The following is a 22,913-nucleotide window of genomic DNA, read 5'->3' as shown; positions in this document are numbered from 1 at the left end:
TGGTTTATTAGGTGAGCTTTCCTGGGACAGACCCACTTCTTCAGACCATAGCCAGACCAGAACAGACTCAAGATTTAAGGCACAGAGAACCAAAACGGTAAGCAAGGAGGACAAATCGGAAAAAGATAATCAAGGGGAGCAAATCAGAGAGCGGAGGGGTGGGGGGGGGGAAGGCCAAGAATTAGATTGAGCCAAGTATGCAGACAAGCCCCTATAGTGACTCAGAAAGTTCCCATCATGATTGAAACCATGTGTTAATGTGCCGAATTTGAATAGAAAAGCCAGTTCAGATGTTTCTCTTTCCAAAGCGGAGCAAGAATTGCTTTTCTGCAACACACATCCCTTGAGGTCATCGACAGAATGCCCCGTGCCATGAAAAGGTTGACTAACTGGTTTGTGGATCTGGAGCGTTTTGATGTCTGTTTTGTGCCCATTGACCCTTTGTCTAAGGGAGTTAGAAGTCCGCCCAATATACGAAGCACCTGGGCACTGTTGGCATATATGATGTTAGTAGAGGAGCATGAGAAAGTGCCCGTGATTCTGTGAGTAACCTGATTAGGTCCAGTGAGGGTATTTCCAGAGAAGAGATGTGGAGAAAGCGAGCAGCGGGCTTTGTTGCAGGGAAAGTTTCCAGGACCGCTATTCCTGGGCTTTATAGACTGTGGCTGTTAGTGAGAAACCTCGTAAGGTTGGGAGATTGTCTGAAAGAACAAACAGGCATGTCACCCAGGAGCTTCTGTCATTATTCCAAATGTTAAACACGTATTTCAGCGCTTCCTGAGTAATGCTTAAAGTAGCCATTTATATAGTAATCTGAAAGATCACAGCAAATAAAAACACAACCTAGAAGCAAAACCGTAAATGATTCTTTGAATAAGTTTGCATATTAAGAACCCTGTTTTTGGTTCAGAAAAACGAGATCTTCACACTCAAAATCTATTTTTTCACCAAATGCATTTCCCTCAAAAGGGAAGTGCACCGCTCCTGGAAGCACTGCAATACCAGGTCGATGCATGGAGTGGATGGAGCAAGCCCCTATTCCATGTCCCTCTTCCAAAAATCCATTTAATATAGAGTTCTCAGATAGAAAACATATCAGATATTAAACTGATAAGAACAGATTAAATGAGTTTTATTGAGGGAATGTTTCAAGTACAGCAAGGAGCATAACAAATTAACATATACAAGAATATATCATCTGAGAAACTAGAACAGGTTATGCAGCGTAATATACAGTAAACAGCATCTTAGTACTTACATAAGAAACCTAACTAGTCTCAGATAGACAAAAAAACACAGTTACAAACAAGAGATAATATAAAATATCGGCCTTTTAACCAATCCCTACCCTGACAAGAAAAAAGGGAAAATACTTTAAAGTAACAGACAATATAAGATATTGATACTACACTTGATCTGAGCCCACAAAAGGCCAAGAAGCGATACCATTTTCAAACAATTTTACACAGCCCACCCATCTGGACACTTTTCGATGGCATGACGACTCACCCGAATGCAACACACGTGAGCATTGCAACAAGATCTTTACAGATCGGCAAGTACACCTGCTCTCTTCATCCTGCAGCTCCTTTCTAGCTGGTCAAAGCAAAACCTCTCCCACCAGAGAATTCAGCTTTAAAATGACTTATTCCACCAGACCTGCGAGCTGCCTTTGTGGTGGCTGTTTCGCTCCCTAAGCGATCACCTAATCTGCATGAAGCCTGTGCCCTCGCTGCAGCATGCTGACGCCATCGAGCTGTTAACCCTGGATGGACTGCAGAACCAAAACAAAAAGCAGTCAAGTAGCACTGTAAAGACTAGCAAAAGAATTTGGAAACCTTCTGTTCATGCCACATGCCTGCCAGAAGGGCCGGCTTCAGCTCTTGTGGGGTTTTCCTGTCAAGGATACAACCAACCGGCTCGAGCCCCCACCCAGTGGCCTGGGACAATTTCACCCCCATGCGGGGTGCCTGGAAGGCGGTTCTCCCCCCTCGCAAGCACAGAGTCTGAGATAGAAATGGCTTCTTTAAGGACCATTACCTACCCCAAGGTTACAGTGACAGATGCAGTATATCTAAGCAAAGAAGAGACAAACCCCCTTTACCCAGCTACCATCCCCATATGCAGTAGAACCCAGTCTCTTGCTGGGGCTCTTGGCCCTTTACCCCATACACACAGTTACAGGGTGTACCTTCTGCAGTGCAGTCCCGAACCCAAAGCCCGCAGATACATTCATTACCAGGGCAGTACCAGCTGTCCACTTGTCTGCAGCCTCCCCTTGCTGCCACAAGCCACCCACCCTCATCTGATGGGCTTCTGACCAGCCTCCCACTGTCACCCACCACCACTCCTACCAGCCACCCACCATGGTTCCCAACCCCACTGTTTGGGCTCCCCCAAAGGCAGAACCCTCTGATTTTACCTCAGCATGGCCTCAGCTGCCACTTTGGCATTAGAGCTCCTGGTATTTCTCAGAGAGGGTTTTACAAACATCCTCGTCACCACCTTTACCTTTCAACAGCAGGGAAGGACTAGCCAAGCCAGACTTAGAGCCACACAGCCAAGGCACTGAGAAAAGTGACTTAACCACTGCACCGCCACCTTTTTTCTTACAAGTCTTTAAACCAGGGAGCCCTGTGTAATCAATGTCTTATGCAGCTATGGCGACTGCCCTGTCCCCCACAACAACACACAGCTGGAGGGGACGTGTCAGCAGCCGGCGCTGGAGCTGCTGCAGGTGAGAGGGCGCTGGATGTGCCCAGGGCCCTATTAAGGAGGGGACTGAGGTGCCTGAAGCTCCAGGCCCAGAACAATTCAGACAGAATTTTTTGAGAGACATTTTGAAGCATATGCTCCAAAATCTCTGTTAGTCTCTAAGGGGCCACCAAGTCCTGGTGCCTTTGGCCTGGTGCACCTATGACACAGGCCTCACAATCTTCCAAAAGCTTTTCCCTGAGGCAGTGCTTAAGGACAGCATAAACAGCATCGCGTACAATCGAACGCAGACCTTTTTTACACTGACGATGGGGGACTGGCTCAGCCGCTTCCATACCAAGTCTCTTCCTAAATTCCTCATCGCCGTCGTCCTTGGCATTAGCTTCAGTGGTTTGTATCGGTGCTAAGCAAAACCAAGGTGGGCCCATTTCATCTTCGTTCTCTGACACAACGTCGTCCTGGGGCTCTGGGTCCTCAAGGAAGGCCCTGTCGAGCTCTGGAGAGATTCCCAGAAAGAAAATAATGCAAGATCCTGGGGTCGTTTTAGGTTTTCACAAAATCCCATTACACCACCCCCCCCACCTCGCTCATTCGTTTCTTCCCTCTTTGGCTTCTTTTCCGTTCTCCTTGTCCGACTCCTGCAAGCTGCGGCCGCCTTCCTCCGTAGGGGTGGACAGAGAGAGGCCGTCTACCTTGTCGGGCCGCCTCGAGAGCGGTTGGGTTTCAGGGTCGGGTTCCGGTGTATCCGTCAACAAGGGTTGGGCCAAAGGGCTCCCCTCGGAGCTGTCGCGGATGCGGCACTTTCTCCACGTGCGGCAGAGACCCGTCGGCACATGAACAACGTCCGAACTCCTGGCAGGGGTGGTGAAAGTGTCCCTCTTCCCGCTCAGCGTTTGCACAGTTCTGAACCACGCGCTCTTGGAGCCAGATGGCCTCTTTGTGGGGGTAGCGCTGCGCTCCGGTTGGTGGAGGGTGGCGGGGCGAGTCCTTCGAGGGGTCGCATGACACCCTTTCCTTCCAGGCACGTGTCTCACTTGACCCCGATGTACTCCTGCCCCCCAAGGGCACGTCTGCCGGTGACAGGGGGCGGGCCTAAAAAGGTTGGGGTGGAACTTCTGGTGACAGGAGGGAGGGTCGAAAGGGTTAAGGGGGTGGGACTTCTGGTGAAAGGGGTGGGCGGAGCTAAAAGGGCTGAGGCGTGGCTGAAGGGAAAAGGCGTTGTGGCGAAGGTTTGCTTTTGGTAGGCCACACCCCCGGAAGTGACGCACCAGGGCACGACTGCCAAGAACAGGTGGGCAGAGCTGGGACGGAACAGCTGGGGAAAGGGGCGTGGCTCAAGGGAAAGAGGGCGTGGCTAAAGTTAGATTGATGGCAGACCCCGGAAACTACTCAGGGCTTTGCAGCAGGGCACCTGGCTCACACCAGACTGGGGGGTGCCGGGGGGGGGGGGTGGATGCATTGTGGGCGGGGGTCTGGATCGGGCAAGGCTGGAAGGCGGTGGAGGGGCTCTGGGTCAGATCACGCTGGGGCGGGGGGCGGGGGGCGGGAAATGTCTGGGTCACACCAGGTGCTGGGAGGGTCTGGTCAGCCCGGGCGGCTGCTTCGGTGGCTTCAGCTCCCTGCCGGCAGTGACCACCTGCGGCCGCCAGGGGGCGCGCTAAAGCCGCCCGCGCCCGCGGGCTCCCCCGAGCCGAGTTTCGAGCCCGGCGCCCGCTGCCGCGCTGGGGCCGCCCCTGCAGCTCCCGCGCGCCTGGGGGAGCGGGACGCGAAGGGGACGTGCCCCGCCCCGCCCGGCTGCTGCTCCGGGAGTAACGGGGCTCCCCGGCCAGCCCCTCCCTGGGCGCTGAGCTCACGGGGCGTTGGCCGCTGTGCGGGGAGCTCGGCGCTGGGCTGTGCCGGGGCCGGGCCTCCTGGCGGGGGCGAGGAGCTGGGGCTGCTCCCGGGGGTGGGGGACACGTGGCGCCGCTTAGCCCCGCTGGGGGTGAACGCTGCTCTCGGAGGTCACCTGGGGCGACGTCCCCTGCAAGCAGGGCGCTGCGGGACCCAACTGGCCCGAGCCTGCCGCTGTCAGGGGAAAGGCGCCCCAGCCTGGCAGGGACCTGCTGCAGCTGGGGAACCCCCCGGCCCAGGGGAGCCCCCGCCAACCCCAGACCCACTGAGGGCAGGGGAGGGATGCCGATCTCCCAGCCCAGCCCCACGTGGCGCCTCCCCCTGCCTCAGCCTGGGGGCTGTGTTGGGGGGAGAGCTGGGGTGGGGTCCTCTCTGCTGTAGCCCGGAGCCAGCCGGCACCCGAAGCCCTTCAGACCTGGCTCCACCCCAGAGCCCGCACGCCCAGGCAGCACCCTCACCCCCAACCCTCTGCACCAGCCCTGAGCCCCCCTCCCACACGCCGAACCCCTTGACCTCACCCCCCCCACGCTTTGTCAGACTACTGATATGGAGGGGACGTGTCACATTTCCCATGAGGGGTGCACGGAACAAATTCATTCCACAAGTGCCTGGGAAAAGTTAACGGGAAGGCTGAGTCTGAGCCCGGGTTTTATAGAGGAAGCACCAACTCAGCTGGGCCAACATCCCAGCCTTGTTCCCAAGGGGTGACCAACAGCTGGGGGGAGCGGGGGCGGGGAGGGGGACAAGCGGGAGCAGAGCGCATGAGAGAGGGGACTTGCATTTCGCTCAGGGTTAATACCCCCTTGGGACTGCCCTGCCGTGCACTGTAAGAACAACAAGTCCTGGGGCACCTCAGAGACTAACATTCTGGAGCATAAGCTCTCGTGGGCCAAGCCCCGCTTCATCCCAGAGTGCGCCAGCCTTTCTAGGTGGCAATGCGCCCACCGCTCACCTTTTCCCTCTCACTCTACAGGCTCGTCTTCTATTGGCCCAGCCTGCTACTGCTGACTGAGGAGTGTTTCTCACCGCCTCTCTCCTTCTTTAGAGTTGCCCACTGCTCACCTTGTAATGATCTGCAGCACGAAGGGTCTGTCCTGATCGCTTCCTGGAACGTCTGGTGACAGTCTCGCATACGTACAGCATCCATTCTCACTCACACAACAAGGAGCTTTCATTAGCACAGATACAATCAGTACTGAGACTGAACAGCAAGTTAATTTCAAAACCATCACACTGAATTCAATGTCAGATACAGGTGAACATTACACAGAACTGAAAGAGTTTTATACTACAGGGGTGCAGCTTGCTTGCTTTTAGGCCCTTTTAGGCCCCATGGAAAAACTGCCAACTGTCTTCAGTTGCGTCTCCTCTTTGTCTTAAACCTGCACAATCAAAAAGTTTCAATCTGTTCTTAATGGTTAACCAAACCAGGTCTGGCCAGGGGGGCTGGAACAATTTTTATCATGGGAGTGCTGATGAAGGGGACTTGCAGCCCTCTGCTTTCACCAGCCCTGGAGGCCTGCTGACCTAGAGCAGACCTGCCTCTTACAAACACACGGATTCTTTTCTCTGCAAAAAAAAGAGCAGTCTATGAGCATTTTAAAGGCTAACAAAATAATTTATTAAGCGGTGAGCTTTTCTGGAATAGACCTACATCTTCAGACCATAAGACTCAATATTTAAGGCACAGACAACCAAAAGTAGTCATCAAGGTTGACAAATCGGAATCAAAGTGGGCACATCAGAAGAGCGGTAGGAAGGGGAGAAATCCAGAGTCACATCAAACAAAGTGGCTATGTCTACACTAGCCCAAAACTTCAAAGTGTCCATGCAAATCGCCATTTTGAAGATTACGAATGAGACTCTCTTTAGAATGCGGGGGGCGGGGTGGGGGGCAGCACTTGGAAATTGCAGCGGCTCGCGCTGCGCAGCTGGTCCAGACGTGGAAATCCCCTTATTTGAATTTGCTGATAGGAATAAGGGGATTTCGAAGTTGCCGGGGTTCTTTTGAAAAGGACCCCCATCTAGACCGGCGCTGCAATTCCAAAGTGCCCCAGCCGCGCACTTGCTAATGAGGTGCTAAATATGCATTTAACTGCTTTTACAGATGATAAATAGCAAAACAAAAAGCAGTCAAGTAGCACTTTAAAGACTAGCAAAATGGTTTATTAGGTGAGCTTTCCTGGGACAGACCCACTTCTTCAGACCAGAGCCAGACCAGAACAGACTCAAGATTTAAGGCACAGAGAACCAAAACGGTAAGCAAGGAGGACAAATCGGAAAAAGATAATCAAGGGGAGCAAATCAGAGAGCGGAGGGGTGGGGGGGGGGAAGACCAAGAATTAGATTGAGCCAAGTACGCAGACAAGCCCCTATAGTGACTCAGAAAGTTCCCATCATGATTGAAACCATGTGTTAATGTGCCGAATTTGAATAGAAAAGCCAGTTCAGATGTTTCTCTTTCCAAAGCGGAGCAAGAATTGCTTTTCTGCAACACACATCCCTTGAGGTCATCGACAGAATGCCCCGTGCCATGAAAAGGTTGACTAACTGGTTTGTGGATCTGGAGCGTTTTGATGTCTGTTTTGTGCCCATTGACCCTTGTCTAAGGGAGTTAGAAGTCCGCCCAATATGCGAAGCACCTGGGCACTGTTGGCATATATGATGTTAGTAGAGGAGCATGAGAAAGTGCCCGTGATTCTGTGAGTAACCTGATTAGGTCCAGTGAGGGTATTTCCAGAGAAGAGATGTGGAGAAAGCGAGCAGCGGGCTTTGTTGCAGGGAAAGGTTCCAGGACTGCTATTCCTGGGTTTATAGACTGGGGCTGTTAGTGAGAAACCTCGTAAGGTTGGGAGATTGTCTGAAACAACGAACAGGCATGTCACCCAGGAGCTTCTGTCATTATTCCAAATGTTAAACACGTATTTCACCGCTTCCTGAATAATGCTTAAAGCAGCCATTTATATAGTAACTTCAAAGATCACAGCAAATAAAAACACAACCTGGAAGCAAAAGCGCAAATGATTCTTAGAACAAGCCAGCATGTTAAGAGCTCTGGTTTTGATTCAGAAAAACGAGACCTTCACACTCAAAATCTATTTTTTCACCAAACGCATTTCCCCAAAAGGGAAGTGCACCGCTCCTGGAAGCACTGCAATACCAGGTCGATGCGTGGAGTGGACGGAGCAAGCCCGTTTCATCTCCCTGTTCCAAAAATCCATTTAATATACAGTTCTCAGATAGAGAACATATCAGATATTAAACTGATAAGAACAGATTAAATGAGTTTTATTGAGGGAATGTTTCAAGTACAGCAAGGAGCATAACAAATTACCATACACAGGGATATATCATCTGAGAAACTAGAACAGGTTATGGAGCTTAATATACAGTAAACAGCATCTTAGTACTTATACAAGAAACCCAACTAGTCTCAGATAGACAAAAAAACACAGTTACAAACAAGAGATAATATAAAATATCGGCCTTTTAACCAATCCCTACCCTGAGAAGAAAAAGGGGAAAATACTTTAAAGTAACAGACAATATAAGATATTGGCCTTTGGATCAATACCCATCCCTAGCAGAAAATCAAAAAAGGGAGTATTTTACAGATACTAGACAATAAACAATATTGGCTTATCGGCCAGTCCCTGAGAAAAAAGAACTCTTTGAACATAAAACTCCCCGACCCATGAAGTAACAGGGAAAATAAAATAAAATTAAATAAAATGAAATAAAAAATAATTAAATAATAAAAAAATTACAATAGGAGAAAAAAATAAAAATAGATAAAATAAGGAAAAAAAAGAAAACACAAAGGCGCTTGGTAATCAGCTGTCAGAATATTGGCGATGGCCCGTGATATGCTCTGTGTAGATGTCCCTGGAACCACCTAATGGCATCGGACACCATCAGCCTGCGCATCATTCGAGCATAATAGCGACTGACCTCGCAGACTTCCAGGACCTCATCATTCAAGGGGTCCCAGGCACCCAGTACCCCCACGAGCAACGCATGGACCTCCACCGAGTAGCCCTGAGACCGCAAGACGTCCGCCAATAGGACATACTTTCGCAGTTTCTTGGCCCGGGCATCGCGGAAGCCCGGCATGCGGTTCTCAAAGAACAGTATAACATCCACTATAAGAACTTTCTTAGACCCCTCATCCGTCACGATGTTATCGGACTGCAGAAAGCTGTCAGTATCTCTTGATCTATACTTCAGCTGAGCCCGCAAAAGACCGAAAAGCAATACAATCTTGTGAAAATTTTACACAGCCCACCCATCTGGACACTTTTCTATGGCATGACGACTCACCTGAATGCAACACGTGAGCATTGCAACAAGATCTTTACAGATCGGCAAGTACACCTGCTCTCTTCATCCTGCAGCTCCTTTCCAGCTGCTCAAAGCAAAACCTCTCCCACCTGATCATTCAGCTTTAAAACGAGTTATTCCACCGGACCTGCGAGCTGCCTCTGTGGTGGCTGTTTCGCTCCCAAAGCGATCACCTAATCTGCATGAAGCCTGTCCCCTCGCTGCAGCGTGCTGACGCCATCGAGCTGTTAACCCTGGATGGACTGCAGAACCAAAACAAAAAGCAGTCAAGTAGCACTTTAAAGACTAGCAAAAGAATTTGGAAACCTTCTGTTCATGCCACATGCCTGCCAGAAGGGCCGGGTTCAACTCTTGTGGGGTTTTCCTGTCAAGGATACAACCAACCGGCTCGAGCCCCCACCCAGTGGCCTGGGACAATTTCACCCCCATGCGGGGTGCCTGAAAGGCGGTTCTCCCCCCTCGCAAGCACAGAGTCTGAGATAGAAATGGCTTGTTTAATGACCATAACCTACCCCGCGGTTACAGTGACAGATGCAGTATATCTAAGCAAAGAAGAGACAAACCCCCTTTACCCAGCTACCATCCCCGTATGCAGTAGAACCCAGTCTCTTGCTGGGGCTCTTGGCCCTTTACCCCATACACACAGTTACAGGGTGAACCTTCTGCAGTGCAGTCCCAAACCCAAAGCCCACAGATACATTACCAGGGCAGTATCAGCTGTCCACTTGTCTGCAGCCTCCCCTTGCTGCCACAAGCCACCCACCCTCGTCTGAGGGGCTTCCTACCAGCCTCCCCCTGTCATCCACCACCACTCCTACCAGCCACCCACCATGGTTCCCAACCCCACTGCTTGGGCTCCCGCAAAGGCAGAACTCTCCGATGTTAGTTCAGCATGGCCTCAGCTGCCGCTTTGGCATTAGAGCTTCTAGTATACCTCATATAGGTTCTTATAAACATCCTACTAGCCAGGTTTATTTTTCAACAGTGATGAAGGACTAAGCAAGCCAAACTTAGAGCTAGAAGGCCAAAGCACTCACCAAGCTGGCTTAACCACTGCACCTCCAGTTTTTTCTTACAAGTCTTTAAACCAGGGAGCCCCGTGTAATCAATGCCTGATGCAGCGATGGCGACTGCCCTGTCCCCCACAACAACCCAGAGCCTTGGGGAGGTCTCACAGCTCCCACACTGAGTGTCAGCATAAATTGTGGTTTCACAACGAGGTGTTTACAAGGGAGCAGATCTCAGGGCTGACTCGCTCCCCACGAGGCTTTGCCTGGCAGGTGTCACACACGCGCCCTTTGCATTCCCATGCAGATGAGCTCTGGCAGACACACCCCTCCCAGCCTGCAGCAGCGTTGCGTTCCCGCCGCCGCACCCCCCACACGTGTGACTCTTCCCAGCGCTGCAGGACGCGGGTGTGTGTCAGGGACGGACAGGGGCTGGGAACTGAAAAGGGGGTTTCACACACGGGGGTCTCCGCACTGGGACAGGTACAAAGCGGGGCCGCTGCGAGGGTCGGGGCACAAGACGCCCCCAAGCGGTGCCCGGTGACAGCGCCCCCGGCTGCGGGCGGGCGGGCGGAGAGAAGAGCCGCCCCTGACACGGGCAATCCGGGCTGGGGGCGGGAGGGGGGGAGGAAGGGGCCCGGAGGGGAACTGACCCCAGCCCAGGAAATCTGCCCTCCTGGGGACCACGTGGGGCACAGAACAAACTCCCGCGGGGCAACCACAGACACGGGCCGGGACGAGCTGCTGGGGCCGGACTGACGGGGCGAGGGGGCGGGACCGGGCCGGGGCGAGGGGCGGGGCCAGCACAGACTCGCTCCCCTCTGCGGCTGTGGGGAGGCTGCGCGCAGCGCTGGGGCGGGGCGGGGTGAAGGGCAGGAATGACTCAGAGCAACAGCGATGCGCGGCGGGAGACCAGTGCGGAGCCGGGCGAAGAACTCGAGCTGGGCAGCTCAGCCAATGGGAGCGGAGCGGGGCAGGGCTGACAGGCAGCTCGGCCAATGGGAGTGGGGGACAGGGCTGACAGGCAGCTCGGCCAATGGGAGCGGGGGGCGGGAAGAGGCGGGACACACAGGACGAGCCCTTGGCAGGTTCGATGCAGGGACCCCTTCCCAACTGCTGCTCGCCCCTGACGCAGCCCGCGGTCGGGGGGGTGGATGTCGCTGGAGCTACGAGCGGCCACTGATCCGTCTCCCGCAGGCGCAGAGCCAGGCCGGGGGCAGCCGCCTGCTCCGGACAGTTTTACCCGCACAGCCTGTGAGTGGGACAAACCCCACCCACATCTGCCCCCACCGCAGCCCGCCCCTGCCTCACCCTTGCGTCACTTCCCCTCTCACCCCCTCCCTCCTGCGTCACTTCCTCTACGTCCTTCACCTTCTCCTTTCAGGACGTCATTTCCTAGGAGCCAGTTTCCTGCCGCTGCCCGGAGGTTGGCCCCCCCCGCCTCAGCTGGGAGCCGCCGCCAGGTGAGGGGGGGCCCGGCCGGGCCGGGAAGTGGCTCCGCCCCCCCCCGTTTGTCTCTCGGACGCTCCGTGCGGGGCCCCCCCGCCCCAGCCCCTCCCCTGGTCCCGGCCGGGCCGCCCCGTTCTCCGGCAGCGGCGCCTGGTTCGCCTCCTGCTGCGGCGGCTCGCGGCGCTGGGCCCCGCGGGGAGCAAAGAGGCGCCGCCCCAGCGCCCCGCACTCGCCCCCGCCCGGCTCCGGGGCGCCCGGGGAGGGGGCGGGGGCGCCCGGGGGGGGCTGTGACTCGGGGCCGGTTTTCGCTCCTGGCTCCACTCGCACCTCCAGGCGGAGTCTCCGGGCGGCGCCCGCGGGCTCTGCACCCCGCAGGGACCAGTGGGTGCTGGGGGCTCTGTGCTCGGTTCTCCCCCAGCTCCCTTGTTTTCGCCCCAGGGCCTCTGCCCCCCCCTGGTTTTCTTCTCCCTTGTCCCCCTCAGTGATTTGGGGCCCTGAGTCCATTGCACCCCCCCCCCCGCAGGGGATCTGAGAGCTCTGGGTGGGCTTGTGTCCCCCACCCCCCGGTTCCCCAGTGGGGCCGGGCGCTCGTCGCACGGTGCCTGTGCTCCCCTGCGGTGCAGTTCAGTGACCCTCATTGTCCCTTCAGCTGCTCCCTTCCTCCGGGCTTGTCCCCGTGGGGTGTCACTAACCACGTGACGTTTCCGTGGGACACACTCCAGTGCGCAGCAGTGCTGGGGCTCAGGCCGCGTCCGGAGAGAAACGAGGACGGATTTGGGATCTGACTTGTGCGAGGCGGTTCTGTGAGACTCGAGCGTTTCCCCAAATGTGCGTGTGCAGCGAGTGTGCCCCAGGGAGCGAGTGTGGGGAGCCGGGGGATGCGGAGCGGCTTCCAGCCCCGTCTGAAGTGTCTCCATTGCGCTTTTCCCCTGCCAGGTGCAGAGCCCCCATGTCTGGCTCCAGCGCAGCCCCGGACCTGCAGAGACAGAGCGAGGACATGGCGGTGGCGGAGAAGGTGACCTTGGAGGAGGTGGCTGTGTGTTTCTCCCAGGAGGAATGGGGGCTGCTGGCCCCGGGGCAGAGAGCCCTCTACAGGGAGGTGATGCAGGAGAATTACCAGACCGTGCGCTGGCTGGGTGAGGAGTCCTGTCCCCGGGGGTGTCACAGGCTGTGTGGGCTTCGCAGCAGCTGGGTTGGCTTTGGTTCAGGGTCACTCCCTGTTCCCAATGTCAGGAGTGTGAGCCCCAGGAATCACTGGGTCCCCTGTGAGAGACTGTTCCCTCCACAGCCCCTCCCAGGGGAAGCAGGTTCAGGAACATGGCAGTGATGCTGCTCTTCCCACAGCCCAGGTCTCCATGTGCTTCCCACCATCTGCCTTGTCTGGAGGTGTGAGTGGAGGGGCGCTGGCAGGAGCGGCGGGTACCAGAGCTGTAGGGCTGGGTCCGGTTGCTCTGAGTCCCTGCAGGGTACCCCTGGGGCCAGTTTGCTGCACCCCTGCTGGCTTTTACCATTTAGGGCGAGTTCTTGAATAATGAAACACAAACTTCCACACAGGCGCACCAGCTCTCCCATGTACAGTAGATTGCTTTCTTGGGAGTCACTGGTGGGAACCAGACACAGGACAAACCAGTTACGAGTAACATGTGCCTGAGTTGGGATTCAGTGTCACTCCCCGTAGGTCTCATAACACACCTCATCCAGCGTCCTCAGCCTTCATCGATATTGGGGGGTTTTGAAGATGGTTGGGAGGTGCCCAGTTAGGTCATGTGACACCGAGTGGGGCTAAACCTAGGCCGTGAGTAGTCACGTTGTGAAGGCAAAAGCTCAGCTCGAATCTCAGCTCGAATCTCAACAGGAGTTTGCAGGAGAGGCAGAGAGGGGGGCTATAACTAACCCCTCCAGCCGCACTTCTGCCAGTTGCCTTCCTGCACCAAGGGAAACAGCACCGTGTGCAGCTGGAAAGTGAGTCAGCAGCAAGCCTGTGCTGCAGGAGGAAAGTGTCAAATCACGCAGAGAAGCTGCTGCTGGCAGAGTAGAACTGAGGCAGTTGAGGGGGTGCCCAGCTGCAATAACAGCCACATCCCCCAGAGAGCAGCACAGCCACACACCGCCATGGCTGGCTGCAGGAGCAGCAGCTCTTGTGGGTCGCTGGTAGGGCCCACCCAGCAACAGGCAGGCAGGGGCCGCAGAGCAGGAGCCTGGGCAGGATCTGAAGCAGCCAGCCCAGGACTCACCTCACTGCTCAGACAACTTCCTCTGCCTCCTGCTGATTCAAGTAGCGCATCAGAGCCAAAGAGCCAGAGGAACCAGGCCCCAGCCAGGAGCTTTGAGGACAGAGCTCTTGTGGAGCCAGAGCTCTGCCAGAGCCTTTCTCTCCAAGTTCTAGTGACCTGCCATGTGGCAGCTGCAGTCTGAGCCCTGCCTGGGGCCTCGGTTTCGGCCCTACCAGCCCTCACAGAGCTCGCGTTTTGAGTCGAGCAAAAACACAGAGAAGTCCTGTGGCACCTTATAGACTAACGGATTTTCTGGGGCATCAGCTTTTGTGGGCAAAGGCCCAATTCACCACATGCACCACGTGGAAATTCCAGAGGTCAGTAAAAATATACAGGCACAAGAAAAGGAGGGAGACCCACTCAAAAAGAAGGCCGGAGTCAGTGAGAGCAATTCAGTCATGGAGGTTGTGGCGATGTGAACAGCCAGAGTAGAGAAACTCCTTTTCAACTTGGCCAGCTGGTCCTGGTCTTTGTTCAGTCTTAAATGGATGGTGTCACATTTGCAAGTGAACTGCAGCTCTGCAGTTGCTCTTTGAGGTCTGCTTTTGACATTTTTGCATTGCAGGATGGCTACTTTTAAATCTGCTCCTGAGCATCCCGGGAGGTTTTGTATGTTACCATTCCTGATATCTTATTTGCATCCATTTATTCTTTTACGTAGAGACTGTCCAGTTTAGATGTGCAGGTGAATAAGCCCCGCTGGTTCAAATAAAATTAAAATATAAGTGGAGTTACGCGTCTCCTAGAACTGGAAGGGACCTCGAGAGGTTATCTAAGTCCAGTCCCCTGCCCTCTTGGCAGGACCAAGCACTGTCTGTGGCATCTACTTCCCCAATTGCTAAATAGCCTCGTCAAGGATTGAACTCACAACCCCGGTTTAGCAGGTGTGGTGGTGTCATTGGTGGGTAGAGTTGGCACTGAGGTTTGTCGAAAGGTTTGGTTTGTGATTTACAGTGTTGTGGTCTATACTTGCTGGTGAGAATTTGTTTAAGGTTGGCAGGGTGGCCGCAGACAAGAACAGCCCTGCCTCCCAAGGTCTGTGAGAGTGAGGGATCATTGTCCAGGATGGGTTGTAGGTCATGGATGTTGCACTGGAGTGGCTTTAGTTGGGGGCTGCAGCTCATGGCCAGTGGTGTTCTGTTGTTTTCTTTGCTGGGCCTGTCTTGTAGCAGGTGGCTTCTGGGTACACGTCTGGCTCGGTCCGTCTGTTGTAGTTTCAGGAGAGCTTGGTAAAGGTCTTGAAGGTGTTTGTCTCTGTCTGAGGTATTGGAGCAAACGTGGTTGTACCTTTAGTGCTTGGCTGTAAACAGTGGATCGTGTGGTGTGCCCTGGATGGAAGCTGGAGGCATGGAGGTAGCATAGCGGTCCTGGGGTTTCTGGTGTAGGGTTGTGTTAATCTGACCATCACTTATGTTCACAGTAGTGTCCAGGAAGTGGATCTCTTGTGTGGACGGTTCCAGGCTGAGGTTCTGGGTGGTTTGGAAACTGTCAAAATCACAGTGAACTCTTCAAGAGCCTCTTTCTTATGGGTCCAGACGATGATGATGTCATGAATGTGGCTCAAGTAGAGGAGGGGCGCCAGGGGTCGAGAGCTGAGGACGTTGTTCCAGGTCAGCCATAAACATGTTGGCACAGTGTGGGGCCAGGCAGGTGCCCATTGCAGTGCCACTGATTTGAAGGTATAAATTGTCCTCAAATCTGAAGTACTTGTGGGTGAGGACAAAGTCACAAAGCTCCACCACCACTTGTGCTGTGGCATCATCAGGGATACTGTTCCAAACGGCTTGAAGTCCATCTTCACGTGGGTATTTTTGTGAAAGGGACCTCGACATCCGTGGTGGCCAGGATGGTGGTTTCAGGAAGATCACCAGTGCACAGCAGTTTCCTGAGGAAGTCGGTGGTGTTTCAAAGATAGCTAGGAGTGCTGGTACAATAAGGTCTGAGTCGAGAGTCCCCATAGCTGGACAAGGCTGCAATGAGAGTGCCAATGCCTGAGCTGATGGTGCCTCCAGAATGTCGAGATTTTATGGATCTTGGGGCTCTGGGGTGTGTCTGTGCAGATCTGTTCCTGCGCTTTTGTCAGGAGTGTCTTGAGAAGACGGTGCAGTTTCTGTGTGTGCTGCTCAGGGGGATCAGAGGACAGTAGCCTGTAGAAGGTGGTATTGGAGAGCTGCCTGGGAGTCTCCTTTTCATGGTCTGACCTATTCATGATGACAACAGCAGCTCCTTTGCCAGCCTCTTGGATGACAGCGCCAGAGCTGTTTCTGAGGCTGTGGGTGACATTGCATTCCACACGGCTGAGGTCATGGGATAAGCAATGTCACTTTGCCACAATTTCTGCCTGCGCACAGAAGCGGAAGCGCTCTAGGTATAGATCCAGTCTGTCGTTTTGATTGCCAGGAAGGATTCCATGCAGAATTCTTCTTCTTGTACTCGAGGTGTGATGGTGCCTGTAGGGCTGTTCAGAGTCTTGTTGAAAGTATTCCTGGCAAAACTGGGGCAGGGTTCCAGATCCCCACAGAACTGTGTCATGTTGTGGGGCTGGTGGGGCACAAAGAGAATCTCTTAGATAGCACAGACTCCTCTGCCAGGCTGTGTGTGTAGTTGGATAGATTGACAATGTTGCTGGGTGAGTTAAAGGCACCACTACTGTGGCCCCATGCGGCAAGTAGGAGGTTAGAGAGTTTACAGTCCTGCAGAGAAGAGCAGTGTGGGCTGTAACTCTCCTGTCTCCTTTCAGTAAAGTCCAGCCACCTGGGCGTTTTTGTGGAAGGTTGTTTTTTTAGGAGAGTCTCCAGAGTTGAGAGCTCCTTGTGATGTTTCCCTGTTCGCTGCACAGGAAGCTGAACAGGTGGTTCCTCAGGTCTGTAGGAGTGTGTGACCAATCTCTCGACACAGTCCCTGCAGTGTGTCGGTTGCAGTGAGTGTTTCACCTTCAGTCCGTTCGGTGGGACGTCCATCCATTTGCACTTGGCGAGGAAGATGGTGTCTGTATCTGTGCAGGTTCTCTCATGGGTTTGATGGATTCCCGCTCCACGTGGCTAAATTCGGGGCCTGCCTGGTGCCAGGCATTGGGCATAGCTGTGTTAGTTTTATCCACAAAAACAAACCCAAATCGAGTGTCTTGTTTGAGTTGAGTGGCCCTGTCCTGCCCTGGGATGTGGGAGATGGAGCAGGTCAAGAAGGGAGGCTGAGTTGTACCCTTGTGAGTGCAGCAGGATTTCCCAAAGCTGATGTGATCTCCTGGGTGGAGCGAGGGGAGGCGCTGTGGGTCCCAGATCTCCAGGGCGCTGAGAAAGGGGAGATCATCAGTGCCCCACACACAGGTGAGCAGTGAGCTAAAGTGACTCAGAAACCGATTTCCGTGTTCTCCGAGATGTCACTTGGGCTTTTTCATCCAGATGGACTGACCCTTCAGCCTGTCATCAGCTCCAGCCAGAGGGTGGGAGCAGGGCTGGGGTCCCTCCTCTGGGGAAGGGTTGTGAGGACGGAGGAGCAGCTCAGTTCACGTTATTTCAATCTTTCCATCAGCTGTTGGCTGCGTTCCCCCTTTTCTGTTCCCTTTCTGAGTTTTTCTTTCAGCTCAGTGCACAGAGTGACACTGTCTGGTTCTCTCTGTGTCCCAGCAGGTGAGGTGATGCTGCTCAAGAATGACGAGGAGAATCTTCAGCTGGAAGAACCAGAGCAAGTGGCCTCCTGTGGGATGTTCCTGGGAAGCTCTGAAGGTCGTGTTTCTCAGAGTCCTGAGCACAGAGAGACCTGTGAGAGTCAGCGTAGCCCAGAAAGGCAGCAGGGAAACCATGCAGGGGAGGGGCAGGATAACTCCAGCCATGGAAGCAGAGGTGTGAGAAACACTAAAGAGAGCGAACAACAGAAAACCTGTGGGAAAAGCTTCAGTCTTAACAGTCATTGTAACATCCACACAGGAGAGAAGCCCAATATCTGCCCTGACTGTGGGAGAAGCTTCCAGCTGCACTCAGGTCTTATTAATCATCAGAGAACCCACACTGGAGAGAAACCCTTCCACTGCTCTGACTGTGGGAAAAGCTTCTCATGGTCCTCAAGTCTTAAAAGTCATTGCATCACCCACACAGGAGAGAGACCTTATAACTGCTCTGACTGTGGGAAAAGGTTCAGACACAGGTCACACCTTGTTAATCATAGGAGAATTCACACAGGAGAGAAACCCTTCAACTGCTCTGAGTGTGGGAAAAGCTTTCGTCGGAGGCCAAGCCTTGTTGCTCATCAGAGAATCCACACAGGAGAGAGACCCTTCAGCTGCTCTGACTGTGGGAAAAGCTTTTGTTGGCGCTCAGCTCTTATTGCTCATCAGAGGACCCACACAGGAGAGAAACCCTTCCACTGCTCTGACTGTGGGAAAAGCTTTCGGCAACACTGAAACCTTCACACTCATCAGATGATTCACAGACGAGAGAAACCCTATCACTGTACTGCCTGTGGGAAAAGCTTCAACAGGAGTGCAAACCTGGTCAGACATCAGAGTATCCACAGAGAGGAGAAACCCTTCAACTGCTCTGAGTGCGGGAGATGCTTCAGTGATGTTTCTGGCCTTGATCAACATCTGAGAATCCACACCCGGGGAAAACCCTTTCTCTGCTCTGATTGCGGGAAAAGTTTCAGTCAACACTCATATCTTGTTCAGCATCAGAAAACCCACACGGGGGACAAACCCTTCTGCTGCTCTGACTGTGGCAAAAGCTTCTTATGGCACTCAAGCCTTAAAAGTCACTGCAGAATCCACACAGAGGAGAGACCTTATAACTGCCCTGACTGTGGCAAAAGGTTCAGAAATAGGTCAAACCTTGTTAATCATAGGAGAAGCCACACAGGAGAGAAACCCTTCATCTGCTCTGAGTGTGGGGAAAGCTTTGGTGAGAAGTCAAACCTTGTTGCTCATCACAGAATCCACACAGGAGAGAAACCCTTCAACTGCTCTGTTTGTGGGAAAAGCTTTCGTCGGCGCTCAGATCTTATATATCATCAGAGAACCCACACTGGAGAGAAACCCTTCCACTGCTCTGACTGTGGGAGAAGCTTCTCATGCTCCTCAAGTCTAAAAAGTCATTGCAGAATCCACACAGGAGAGAGACCTTATAGCTGCTGTGACTGTGGGAAAAGGTTCACACAGAGGTCAAACCTTGTTAAACATAGGAGAACCCACACAGGACAGAAATCCTTCACCTGCTCCAACTGTGGGAAAAGCTTTTGTCAGCTCTCAAATCTTATTCGTCATCAGAGAACCCACACTGGAGGGAAACCTTTCAGCTGATCTGACTGTGGGAAAAGCTTTTGTCAGCTCTCAAATCTTACAGATCAGAGAACCCAGAGCAAAGAGGAACCTTTCAGCTGTTCTGTGTGTGGGACAAGTTTCGGGAACACTCGCGCCTTGTCAATCATCAGAGAGCTCACAGAAGAGAGAAACCCAATGACTGCACTCACATGGGTAACCTTCAGTGGCTGCTTGGACATTATTGATCATCAGAGAATTCACACAGGAGAGAAATCCGGTAACTCTCTTTGTCACTATTTTTGAAGCTGGGCCACTGGGCAAAAAAAGTCAGTGAGAACCCCATGAACTACCACAATGCTTCTCATTCCTCAAGGGTGTGGTGTTATGGAGCCATTCAAGGAACTAAAATAAAGTCTACTCCTTCCTACATTAACCTCTGCTCCTTTATAAAAACTGGACACGCTGGAGTTTGTTCGGAACCTCAACTTGATGAATTTTTGTTGTCTTTTTTTAATTAAATAAATTGAAAATGCTTCACTTGAGTTGTTGCTCTAGGTGTGTCTGGAGAGGAGGGGGTCAGTGCATGGGGACTCTGGAGAGAGACCATTGTCCTAGCCCACTGTCACCGCAGCAGCTTTGGGCCCAAATGAGATCCATCTCTACTTGGCTGCTGCAGCTCCAGCAGGTACACCCAGGGGACCGGTGTATGTCCCCCACCTGGGGCAGGGCCAGGGTCATCAGTCCGCTGTACTGCCCAGCCAGAGAGGAATGCAGCAAATGTGCACTTTCTCCTCACTCCCTGGTGGAGGGGAACAGCCAACCATGTCCCTGTACAAACTTAGAGGGGAGGGAGCTGCAGCTGTCCCCAAGGGCATCTGGAGGTGGGATGCTCACGGCTGGGACAGGCCTCGGTGGGGCTGAGGGTGCATCCCCAGCCAACCCCTTTCTTGTGTGGTGGTTGTCTGTTTTCTATGTGATCATAGAATCATAGAACAATAGAGCTGGAAGAGACCTAAAAAGACATCAAGTCCACCCCCTGCCCAAGGCAGGACCAAACCCATCAGATCAGCCCTGCCAGTGCTCTGTTGAGGCGAGACTCAAACACCTCCGGGATGGAGACTCCACTACTTCCCTGCGTAGACGATTCCAATGCTTCACCACCCTCCTAGTGAAAAAGTTTTTCCTAATGTTCAACCTGGACCTTCCCAACCGCAACTTAAGACCATTGATCCGTGTTCTGCCATCGGTGACCATGGGGAACAGCCTTTCTCCAGCCTCTTTGCAACCTCCCTTCAGTAAGTTGAAGGCTGTTATCAAGTCCCCCCTCAGTCTTCTCTTCTGCAGACTAAACAGACCCAACTGCCTCAACCTTTCTTCATAGGTCATATGCTCCAGCCCCCGAATTATTTTGGTCAACCTTTGCTGGACCCTCTCCAGTGTGTCCATGTCCTTCCTTTATTTTGGGGCCCAGAACAGGACACAGTACTCCAGATGTGGCCTCACCAAAGCCAAATAAAGAGGAATAATCACTTCTCTGGATCTACTGGCAACGCTCCTCTTGATGCCATTCGCCTTCTTGGCTACAGCAGCACAGTGTTGACTCATGTCCAGCTTCTCATCCACGACAGCTCCCAGGTCCTTTTCTGCAGAGCTACTACTAAGCCAGTCTGACCCCAGCCTGTAATAATGCTTGGGATTCTTCCAGTCCAAGTGAAGGACTCTGCACTTGTCCTTATTGAACCTCATCAGATTTCTTGTGGCCCAGTCTTCCAGTTTATCTAAGTCACTGTGGACCCTGTCCCTACCCTCCAGCCTATCTACCTCTCCCCCTCGCTTAGTGTCATCCGCAAATTTGCTGAGGGTGCAGTCCAGCCCCTCATCCAGGTTATTGATAAATATGTTGAACAGAACAGACCCAGAACCGAACCTTGGGGAACTCCACTTGAAACCGACCGCCATCCTGACATCAAGCTGTTGATCACTACCCACTGGACCCGACCTTCTGGCCAGCATTCTATCCATCTTACCATCCATTTATCCAATCCACATTCCTTAATTTGCTGACAAGAATATTGCGGAAGCCCATATCAAAAGCTTTGCTAAAATCAAGATAAATCACATCCATTGATTTTCCCCTATCCACAGAGCCAGTTTTCTCATCTTAGAAACTAATCAGGTTGGTCAGGCATGACTTGCCCTTTATGAATCCATGCTGACTATTTCTGATCACTCTCCCCTCCTCCAAGTGCCTCAAAATGACTTCCTTGAGGAGCCTGTTGAAGTACAAGACTTTTCTGTGTTTAGGTGGCTCACATTCAGCTTTATTGAATTCAGTAAGGCAACAGATGAGCCAAACTGGATACTAGTAAAACCAAGTCCAGCAAGGCTGCTTGATGCAGCTCACGCTTGTATTTTATACCCTCACACGAAAGCCCAGTGTCAGAGGCAATTTAAATCACTTCTCCAAGAGAAAGTGTTATCAGCAAAGAGAAACAGGTACCAGGGAGCTGGAGTCTTGACTCTAAACAGTCCGTTAACGCATTCCATAGAGCCTCCCGCCATTCCCAAACAGGTCAAGGAAAGTACAGGCTCTTCTGCGCATGCAGAAGTAAGGGATGTGAAATGGCTTCTGTACAAGATGGTTTCCACAACTCCCCTCTTTTAGCCTTAAAAAGGCTAACTCAGAAACCATTTCATAGATACATGTTCATTAAAGTATTTACATACACCTCTTGTTCTTTCCTTTGCTCATCATGCCTTAAAATCATTAGCTCCACTTCCCTGCTGGTAAGAGCCTGTTTGGCTCCTTTTAGAGCACAGGAAATACAGCATTTGATTTGCAAGAAACAAAAATAAGCACAAAGGATTATTGCTAATACTAATGCTATTCCTTGCAAAATTAAGTTCCCACATGTCCAGTCCAACTTCCCAATCAACCCGAGGGTCCAACTTTCCTCCCGCTTCAGGCTCATCACAGCCTTTTCAATTTCTGAGGCATCTTCCTCTACTTTATTGCCAGTGTCTGTAATATACACACAGCATTCCTTTCCCACCACGGCACAACCCCCGCCCTTACTCCCTAGGATGTAATCTTGGGCCATTCGGTTTTGGAGGAACATTTGCCTAACTTCTCCTCATTGCTTGTCGATGGCTGGGAGGGCTTTGATTGTAGCATTGGCTACTTTCTCGAAAGCTTCCTCCAGATTTCCTTCAGCGCAAAGGCCACACCCAAACCTGGGGTCGTGATTCCGCAGTACGTTTCCCTTGTTATCTCTCGGTAGTTTCAGACCCTTCCACCGGGAAGATGGTCTGCTACCCAAATGGCTGGGAAGGCTGCCCCAGTATAGCAGGTTCCACTCCAGTGTATAGACAGAGTTTATATGCTCTTCAGCCACATTTGAAATAATGGCTGACCTGAGCTGTTAAGGCTTTATCGCATTGGGGTTTCATCATCCACTGCTTGTAGTACCCAAAGATGCCTTTATTTTTTTCCCAGGTGTTAATTTAACACCAAACCCCATTTTGGACAATGCTTATCTCACACTTGCTTTTCCCCACTCTCAGATTTAGAGAATTATTCCTCTTTATTCGGCACTGGTGAGGCCACATCTGGAATATTGTGTCCAGTTTTGGGCCCCCCAGTATAAAAAGGATGTGGATTTGCTGGAGCAGGTTCAGCGAAGGGCAACAAAAATGATTAAGGGGCTGGAGCACAAGACCTATGAGGAGAGACTGAGGGATTTGGGCTTGTTCAGTTTACAGTAGAGAAGACTTAGAAGTGATTTAATAGCAGCCTTCAACTTCCTGAAGGGGAGCTCTAAAGAGGAGGGTGAGAAACTGTTCTCAGTGGTGTCAGATGGCAGAACAAGGAGTAATGGTCTGAAGTTGAAGAGGGAGAGGTGTAGGTTAGATATTAGGAAAAACTACTTCACCAGGTGGGTGGTGAAGCACTGGAATGCGTTGCCTAGAGAGGTGGTGGATTCCCCA

General features: G+C 52.6%; 1 protein-coding gene and 2 pseudogenes across 1 annotated transcript; 1 reads left to right on the top strand and 2 right to left on the bottom strand.

Moving 5' to 3' along the window:
* Nucleotides 1–968: 968 nt before the first annotated feature.
* LOC142025337 (U2 spliceosomal RNA) lies at nt 969–1,144 on the bottom strand (annotated as a pseudogene).
* A 6,587-nt stretch (nt 1,145–7,731) lies between these two features.
* On the bottom strand, nt 7,732–7,905 carry LOC142025333 (U2 spliceosomal RNA; annotated as a pseudogene).
* Nucleotides 7,906–12,482: 4,577 nt separating this feature from the next.
* On the top strand, nt 12,483–19,420 carry LOC142024806 (uncharacterized). The gene is given in 2 exon segments (XM_075017050.1): nt 12,483–12,538; nt 17,305–19,420. Coding segments are annotated over 2 exon segments (1,695 nt in total). The 5' UTR covers nt 12,483–12,504; the 3' UTR covers nt 18,966–19,420.
* The last annotated feature ends 3,493 nt before the right edge of the window (nt 19,421–22,913 follow it).

This window comes from Carettochelys insculpta, chromosome 22 (genome assembly GCF_033958435.1).
Source record: "Carettochelys insculpta isolate YL-2023 chromosome 22, ASM3395843v1, whole genome shotgun sequence".
NCBI lineage: Eukaryota > Metazoa > Chordata > Testudines > Carettochelyidae > Carettochelys > Carettochelys insculpta.
The sequence above is the reverse complement of the archived record's forward strand: the minus strand, read 5'-3'. Positions and strand labels throughout refer to the sequence as shown.